Source organism: Pediculus humanus, genomic scaffold (genome assembly GCF_000006295.1).
Source record: "Pediculus humanus corporis 1103172107826 genomic scaffold, whole genome shotgun sequence".
Taxonomy (NCBI): domain Eukaryota; kingdom Metazoa; phylum Arthropoda; class Insecta; order Psocodea; family Pediculidae; genus Pediculus; species Pediculus humanus.
The window spans coordinates 67,795-77,179 of record NW_002987413.1 but is presented as its reverse complement, the minus strand read 5'-3'; the positions used below and the strand labels follow the sequence as shown (position 1 = coordinate 77,179).

The window sequence follows — 9,385 nt, the reverse complement described above, 5'->3', positions numbered from 1 at the left end:
TTTAGATTTCCTAACGACAGAGAAATATAGCTCTGTGAGTTATAAATTAGCATGTTCTATATATTAAAGTAACGGTTTTACTATGTGCTTCACGTTGGGTTCTGTATATTTAAAATAAAAATTTTAAATAAAATTAATTTGTTTTAAAGTTCAATAAAATAAAATGACTGATTCAAATTTACTTAAAGTTGGATCGAGAAAAAGTCAGGTTAACTATAAAAAAAATTTACAATTTTTTAATTTTAAAATTATGTAAAAAAAAAAATTAACAAAACATTATGTTTAGTTAGCATTAAGCCAAACACAAATAATAGTAAATCAATTAAAGGAAAATTTCCCAGATTTGAAATTTGACATTGTTACTATGCTAACAACAGGAGATAAAATATTGGACAAACCATTACCAAAAATTGGAGAAAAAAGTTTATTTACAAAAGAATTAGAAGCAGCCTTAGAAAAAAATGAAGTAGATTTTGTTGTGCATTCTTTAAAAGATTTACCCACCTCACTACCACCTAACCTTACAATTGGAGCCATTTTAAAGTAGTCTCATTTTTCTTATAAATTATTACAAATTGAACAAATTCAAGAATTACATATTGGTTTTTTTTTTAGGAGAGAAGATCCAAGAGATGCTTTGGTAGTAAATAAGAATTTAAATTTTAAAAATGTATCAAGTTTACCTGAATCAAGTGTGATAGGTACAAGTTCATTAAGAAGATGTGCTCAACTATGTAGAAATTATCCTAATTTAAAAGTGGAAAATATCAGGGGTAATCTAAACACAAGACTTAAAAAACTTGATGAAGGTGATAAGTATACAGGAATAGTTTTGGCTGCAGCCGGCTTAAAAAGACTTAAATATGATGATAGAATTACACAAATACTAGAACCAAATGAAATGCTGTATGCAGTAGGACAGGGTGCACTTGCTGTGGAATGCAACAAAAATAATGAAAAGGTTTTAGATATTTTAGAAGTACTTAATGATCATTCTACAATTTTAAGAGTTATCGCTGAAAGAAGTTTTTTAAAAACACTCGGTAAGTTTATATAATTAATTCAAATTTATTACATTTTTATTATTACTAAATATATATTCCCCTTTTATTTTTATCTAATATATTAATTCATTTTCAATTACAGGAGGAGGATGTTCTGCTCCAGTAGCAGTAAGTACAAAATTAGAAGAAAAAGAATTATACCTGACAGGTGCTGTTTGGAGTTTAAATGGAGAGAAACACATCCAGAAAACAAAAAGTGTTACTATAAGTTCTGACGAACCTTTAAGGTAAGTTTTTACTTAACATATGAATTATAAATTTAAAGTATTGACTATTATTTACTTTTTTTTTTATGATTAAAGAAAAAAATCTCGAGTTATGGGAGAAAGTCATGCAGAAATAACAGCTCGAAATATTTCAAATAACGATTTAAATTTATCTGAAAATCTTGGCATACTTTTAGCACAAGATTTAATAAAACTTGGAGCTTTGAATATAATTAGCGAAGCAAAATCAATAAATGAAATCCCAAATGAATCACCCAAAGAAAAAAAATAAATAGAAAGGCTTATTTCAAACAGATAATTATTAGTATATTAAATTTATTTATTTATTTATTTATTTGTAGTTTTATTTTTCAAAAATAAAATTAATATTACATTCATAAATTTTTTAATAAATGAAAAAACGTATTGTTTGAATTTTTGTACGTTTGTTACCTTTTGGTTAAAATACAAAAAAAAACAAAAAATGACACTTGAACTGTTTTCAGGAGGAAAATTCATGATATTCATATCAAAAAAAAATTTAATTTTATTATTAATTATTACGTAATTTATTTTTTATTTACTAAAAAATAAATCTAAATTCATAAAATTTATTTTAATGTAACAATAAAAAAAAAAAAAAAAAAAGCAGTCCCTGAAAACTAATTTTTTTTTTCAATATATATATTTATTAAACAATTTTTTATTTGAACACATAATGAGTTAATGAAAAACCACTAGCAACAGCTGCTTTTAAACTTTAAAATTATAGTTAAATTATTGAAAACAAAAAAAAAAAATCATTAATTAATAATTTTTTTTCAATGCTAGATTTAAATATTACTTTCTTTTACAAAACCATACAGGAAAAATCACCACAATTGCATTACGACAAATTTATTTAATTTTCTACAACTTATGTTTTATTTAAAAATAAATTTTTATTTATTTAATAGGAAAACACAAATTAATTACAAAATTAATAACTCTATCAATCAACTCTTTTATCTTTTTTTTTAAATTCAACAATCATCTATTTAATATATATGCAATTAGCCGAAGATATATATAAAAATATATCAGGTATGCATCAAAAATAATTTTTTTTTTCTTCTTTTTTTTTTAATATAAAAATAATATGAGATTTACACCAAAATTTTAAAAAAGGGAAAAGCATAAGAAAAAAAACAAAAAATCTAACACATTTTTTTCTTATTATTTTTTCTAATACTAGTGGTTAGCATTTACATTTAAATTAAAAAAAAAAATTACAATATTAAATTTAAAACAAACAAGAAAGAAAAATTATCAGAAATTTTTTTTTTTTTTAAAGTAAAGCTTTTTTAAAATGCATCATTTTTTTTTTTTTTTTGTATTAATAATTGATTTAAACAAAACTTTTTTTTTATTATCAAATTTTTTCTGCATTTTAGCAAAATAAATAAATTTTTTAATAAAACTACCATTCCAAAAAACTTTATAGACTTCATAGTTTTTGGTAAGACAAAAAAATTTTTTTTATATATATATTTTTTTTATTTTCTACACTTTATTAATGATTTTTATAATTAATATATATTCATTGATGGTACTTCCACAAGAATATCCATAAATATTAATTAAAAAAAAAAAAAAAAAATCAAATAAAAATTAAACACTTTTCTAAGCAAAAATTTCTACTGTTCGACTACAACTTTAGGCAATAGCATTAATACAAAGGACAGTTTACTATCTAATATTTTTTTTTTTTTTTAAACAATATGTGTTCCAACATTATAATTTCTAATGTAAGATGGTAACAAAAAAAAAAAAAAAAATTACTTTCTTTTTAATTTACTCTGAACATCATACACAACGAAACATTCTTTAATTAATAATGTTTACCCTACGGTATCATGTTTAAATATTAAGTAAAGACATTTTTTTTTTTTTCATTTATATTCATTATAAATACAACAAATGTTGATATTTGTATTATTGATAATAATATGAGCACTGGTCAATAATTAATGGTTTTAAAAAAAAAAAGAAAAAAAAATAGATCACCTTTCTATTTTTTTAGTACTGAAATCACATTGTATACAAGCAAACAAACAATAAGTCTTTTGTTAAATAATGCAAGCCTAGATAAAAATGAAAATAATCACATTAGAATTAAATAATAACTTGAAGTTTAGTCTTCTGATTAAAAAAAAAAAAAATTTATTTTGATGCTCATTCGACGTCCTCTTCTGCCAATCCCAATATCTGTGGACCAAAGCTTGATTGAGGCCGCTACAACATTAGTTTTTATTAATAAAAGCTACATATTATAACTAGTTTTAAATGACACAATATGTTTCACAATGATTTCATTTAAAGAATTTTTATTATTATAATAAGGGGGTAGAAAAAGATTTACTTATTAAATTAAGAGTTATACAAAAAATTATTTTAATAATTACTAGTGGTATCTAATGAATATTTTCATGTTTTTTCCTTGGTACTTTACATTAAAAATAACTATATTATGTAATAAAAAAAATTTAAATGTTGGAAAAAAAAAAAACAATTATTATTTTATCAAACTTGTATACAATTTAAAGGTTTTAACACATTTACAAAATCAGGTAAAAAAAGTAGTTTTCGATAATTGTGCTACTGATTATTCATTCATAGGTTTATTTACCTGTCTACCAGTAATTGCTATTTGTTGTATAAGCAACTGGAACACTTGAGGTGGAAGTGTATTGCTTAAAACATTGAGTAATTGCTGTGGTTGACTGCAAACCACAACAGCATTAGCCAAATGTTCGACTCCGTTTGTAAAATCTCCCTGGGCCAACATTACTTCACCCAAATGTACTTCTTCAAGGAAAAACTTTTGTAGGGCTTCATTGTCTTTCAGAGGTGGAATTTTATTTCTTATAGCAGCATCTTCTGTTTCTCTAGCTGCCTTTCGACCTTAAAAAAATATTATGGAATGTAACTACCATGTGTATTAATACAAAATAAATGGATGCCTGTTTTCAATAATTTCTTTTATTTACCCACTGTGAAATAATTTAAAATAACGCCACTTACAATTTTATATACAACTAATTATACATTTATTAGGAGAAAAAAAATTAATTAACTTTACCTGAAAGCAAATTTTAAATTGAAATAAATTTTCCTAGTTTAAAATCTTCTAAATAAGCTATTCATGACAGACAGTACTAATTTTTAAAATTATCAATTACATTTATTGAGTAATCATTAAAATAATCGTAGGAAATTTTTAAGAGTGGCTTGAATGTATATAAAAAATAGTTTAAAAATTGAAATTTACAACGAGATGCACACTTACGTTCACGTAATTTTTTCTTGAAATTCGGATCTTTTCTCCTTTTATTATCAAAATACACACAATAACCTAAAAATGCCAGTCCGCAAACCCCAACTGCAAGGCCCAAAATTGAATTCATTCCTGAAAAATTCAAAATATCTATGTTTAGAACACCAAAAAACCAATCATGCAAAAACCGACATTTTCTTCCAGATTTGCCGCTTCAAAAAACAAAAAAAATAAGTCTTGCCGCAATCGATCTAGCAGACAACTAAAAAATTTTTCGCGCCTTAAACTTTAGAATTGTTTCGATTTCCGAAGAATGTGAACAGTTTTCATTATAAATTTTTAAATATTTTTCACAATGAATTTAGAAACCGATAGTATACGTTATGCTCATGGCCCGGGACATACCGACATTTGTTACAGTACGGATTACAGGTATGATAATTATTAATTTTTATTTATTTGACTGTACTTTTATAATTTTTATCAATTTTTTTTTTTTTTTTTAGACGCATATACACTTGTGGGAGTGATGGATATGTTCGAATTTGGGATGGTCCAAACGATGATGATTCGAATTCCGATTTTGTTGCTGATCAGGCTCTTTCTGTCGTTTGTCATAAAGACCAATATCTGGTGGCTACTAGTAATAATTATGTCCTTGCTTATTCATGTGAGGACAGAAAAAGAAATAATATATTATTTAAATTTTCAGCACCTGTGACACAAGTCAGTGTCAGTGCTAGTGGTAAATTTATAGCTGCATGTTCGTGGTAAGTACTTAATTATATTGTTAATACTAATTTTATTTTTACATTTACTTATTTAAAAAATTTTTTTTGCAGTGACATGGAAATTCAATTATTAGAAACTAATAGTAATAAAATAACAACTCTTACTGGCCATACAGCACCAGTTTTAGGAATTTCACTTGATCCTGCTGATGAATATTTGGTAAGTAACTTTAGTTTTTTACTCCTACTTTAAACTCCCTATATATTTAAATATTCAACTAATACAGTGTAATGTAAACATAAGTAAAGTTAAAATTATTAAACAAATTTTTTTTTTTTTTTAAATAGGTATCTTCCAGCTGTGATGGAACGATAAAAATTTGGAATTTATCAATGGGAAAAGTTGTTAAGGACTTTAAAAATATGATACCAGTTAAAAATGATTTTTTTAAAGCTCTTGTTTTAGGGCGTTCTGCCTGGAAAAGCATAAAAGGGGCTGTTTTAGCTGTGCCCAAAAATTTAGAGGTGATTGTTTTCAAAAGAGAATCTTGGGATGAAGTTTGCAAATTGACATCGAATAATTTAGAAAATGTAAGTACAAATTGATATTTTGTCATTATATTATATTTATTTTCTTCGAGTTAGCGATTATATTTAAATTATTTATAAGAACTTGAGTATAAATTTGATATTTTTGCATCGAAAAATATTGTCCTAGTGACTTTAGTAAAATTATTATTTTCAGGATTTATCAATTGTTTTATTTTCTCCTTGTGGAAATTTTTTAGTAGGAGCTTCTATCGCAGGTGAATTAATAATTTGGGAAATTGCAAAAAAGATTGAAATAGCTTACTTTGTGGATCCTAAGAAAGTTGGAATTTCCAGCCTTGCTTGGCATTGTGATGGAGATGAAATTTTATTTTGTGATAGACTTGGAAGACTAAGTGTTATAACTGGTTTATGTGATGCATTCAGTTGCAATTTTGAATTTAATGAAGGCAAAAAAATAAAAAATAAAGGTTCCATATGATTTTGCATAATTTAATTTTTTATTGTTCTAAAGTTAAGCCTAATTATTAATCATTATCAAAAATTTTAAAATTAATTTTAAATTTCAGAAATAATTGTCGAAGAACAAAGCAAAGATCTTACATTGAATGCGGATGATGATTATAATGAAAACGACGATAATAATGATTATGAAAATTCTATTGAAAAAATAAAGGCAGCGCATAGCTTGGAAGATAATGATGATGATAATAATAGTGAAAATAGTAGGGATGTCGATGAAGAATCTATAAATTCGGATAAATTAAAAGAAATAACTCAGTCGGCAATTTTTTTACCAGAACCACAAAAACCGTTTCAGCCGTCTTCTACGCCTAAAAATTTTGAACCTCGATGTCTTGTACGTTGGAACTCCTCATTCTTGCCATTTATTATTATAAGTTGATATTCCTTTCTAATTTCAATAAAACCAGAAGTAAATTGTAAATTATTGCAAAGACTTATGTGTATACTACTGTTAATTGTTACTGCTGTTTATAATTTAAAACTTTGGACATAAAAATTTTAATTTTATTTTTAGTGTTTTAATGAAATTGGCATTGTGAGATATTATGATTCAGATAAAACTGTAGATATTCAGTTTAGCGACAGTACATTTCATCATTCTCTATTTCTAAGAAGTTTTGGAATTTGTACTATGGCGGCATTAAGTGACAAAGTTTTAAGTCTAGCTGTACCCGCTATAGATGATAATTTAAGGTAAATTATGAAAATTTTTTAATAATTGCTTTGTAAAAGTGTATTTAAACCATTAATGTTAACAGTTAAAATTAGAAATTAAAAATGTATATAATATTTACCAGTATATTAAAATTTTTTTTTTAGTAAGCTTACTTGCGTAAATTTAACTTCGTCTACCGGTAATAAAGAATGGACTATTTTAATGCCTCAAAATGAAGATATTTTGGCCGTTGCAGCTTCTGGAAATTGGGTAGCTGTCGCTACGAGTTCAAATTTTTTGCGTGTTTTCAGTTATGCTGGTACCCAGAAGCAAATTATATCTTTACCCGGTCCTGTAGTATGTATGAGTGGTTACGAACAAAAACTTTTAGTTGTTTGTCATGCTGGAATAGGTCAGTTGAGGAACTTTTTTTTTATTGCATTTATAAAAGTGAAATACTTAATTCCCTAATTCAATTAAAAGTCATTAAGCATCTCATTTTTTTTTGTAGGTTTGCACGAGTGTCAAAATTTAGGTTTTATAATTTATCAGATTTGTAATAATTATGTAAAAGTTGATGTTCACTTTCAAACTTTACCCTTATCTCCAAAGTCAACGTTAAAATGGTTGGGATTTTCCGATGAGGGCACACCTTGTTCGTATGATTCGGCTGGAATATTACAAGCTCTGGGTCACGACTACAAACACTGGATAGTTTTATGCGATACTAAAAATCAACGAAAATCAACATCGGATAATTATTTTATCGTTGGACTAAGCGAAACGAATCAAAACATTCGTTGTATTTTTTGTAGAAACAGTCATTATCCTTTGCTAATAAATAATCCAACGGTTATAGAAATACCATTGAAAATGCCAGTTTGTGAAATGGAAGATGTGAAGTCTACTAACGAAGAAATATTTTGGAGACTCATGTTTAGTACTCATACGATGCGGAAAATTTCTCTTGAGAAAAATGAATTGTTTAAAAAGTTTGAATTACCAATGAACCAAGTTGTACTTCAGTTATTTGCTGTAATTATAATTCATTTTTTATATATATACTTTAATATTTTCATCAATTTTTAACACAGTTTAAAAACTATAAATTTTTTTCCAGGATGCTGCTAACAATTCTGAAGATCTCAGAGCTATGGATTTAGCAACGTACATGACTAAAAATTTATTAGATGTTGCCATTCGTTATGCTAGTAATCAAGGAAGAGCTTATTTGGCTGATAAATTGAAATTACTAGAACCTTCCGAATGGAATTTTAATTATGATTTACCTTTTGATATTTTACCCAATATTATTTACACAAGAGAAAATCAAGAAAAAAATTGTGATCAACTGACTGAATTTAAAAGATCTTTAAATTCACAACAAGATTTGTTTGAAGATTGTCCTGAAGAAATATCTGAAGGTTAGAAACTTAGTTTGAAAAAAAAAAAACTTGGTTAACTTGTTAATTTTTAATTCATTACTTAAGTTTTAAAATAGAGGTTTTCGTATTTGTCCCTAATAGTAATCTAAATTTTTTTTTTTTTTACAGAAAATAACGGAACGGATACCGTCACACTAAAAGCTTCTTCATCTAATACCCATAAAACAAGCCACAATCCATTCAAAAAATCATCTGCAGAAATTTCAAAAGAAAACGTAAAAGGTTTAAAATATTTCGATACCATAAAAAATTCAAAACCAAAAGGAAAAAATTGTTTCAATGTAGACAAGGTAAGTAATTAATAATTTATTTATATCATTATACCACAAAAAAAAACATTACGTTGATTTAATTAATGAATTATAGCCGTTAAAATTAAAATTGAATCCAAATAAGGATAAAAACACGGGATCGAAATCTAAACATCCTACTTTTGTCGAGTGGTTTAGTAAAAAGAAAAAAGAACTCTCTGATGAACATCCCGACCTTTCTTCTACGGATCTCACAAAAATGGGAATGAAAATTTACAAAGAAATAATTAAAGAAAATTTAGAAAAAGAACAAACGGAATCAGAGTCTAATTTAGTTTTATCTGAAGGAAAAAAACGAAGTTTGGTAGATGAGAAAGAGTCTAGTACTAAAAAACACAAAGAATGTAATGAGTTGTAAAAAGAATTTTTTTTTTTAGTTTAGTTTTAAGTATTATTTTTATAAGGTTTTAGTTTAAGACGTACAATCTAGACTGAATCGTTTATTTTTTTTTTATTTATATATTACATACTATCGAAAAATTAATTTCTTTTTCTTTTTAATAACAACTCATCCTTTTAAAAAGAAATTGTCCCAAGTTTTCATCCTTTTTTTTGACATCTTAATTGCCTTTGTCTTTCATAA

General features: G+C 25.5%; 3 protein-coding genes across 3 annotated transcripts; 2 read left to right on the top strand and 1 right to left on the bottom strand.

The window, feature by feature from the left end:
* Positions 1–163: 163 nt before the first annotated feature.
* Phum_PHUM375690 (Porphobilinogen deaminase, putative) lies at positions 164–1,562 on the top strand (the record flags this gene model as incomplete). The annotated part of the gene is made up of 5 exons (XM_002428263.1): positions 164–208; positions 287–543; positions 616–1,043; positions 1,147–1,291; positions 1,367–1,562. The coding sequence occupies 5 exons, from the start codon at positions 164–166 to the stop codon at positions 1,560–1,562; spliced, it is 1,071 nt and encodes a 356-aa protein (XP_002428308.1).
* A 1,922-nt stretch (positions 1,563–3,484) lies between these two features.
* On the bottom strand, positions 3,485–4,716 carry Phum_PHUM375680 (mitochondrial import receptor subunit TOM20, putative; the record flags this gene model as incomplete). The annotated part of the gene is made up of 3 exons (XM_002428262.1): positions 3,485–3,544; positions 3,939–4,213; positions 4,599–4,716. The coding sequence occupies 3 exons, from the start codon at positions 4,714–4,716 to the stop codon at positions 3,485–3,487; spliced, it is 453 nt and encodes a 150-aa protein (XP_002428307.1).
* A 225-nt stretch (positions 4,717–4,941) lies between these two features.
* Phum_PHUM375670 (Minichromosome loss protein, putative) lies at positions 4,942–9,160 on the top strand (the record flags this gene model as incomplete). The annotated part of the gene is made up of 12 exons (XM_002428261.1): positions 4,942–5,018; positions 5,093–5,356; positions 5,429–5,537; positions 5,666–5,908; positions 6,063–6,336; positions 6,436–6,725; positions 6,906–7,084; positions 7,211–7,458; positions 7,558–8,081; positions 8,167–8,470; positions 8,600–8,772; positions 8,858–9,160. The coding sequence occupies 12 exons, from the start codon at positions 4,942–4,944 to the stop codon at positions 9,158–9,160; spliced, it is 2,988 nt and encodes a 995-aa protein (XP_002428306.1).
* Positions 9,161–9,385: the final 225 nt, after the last annotated feature.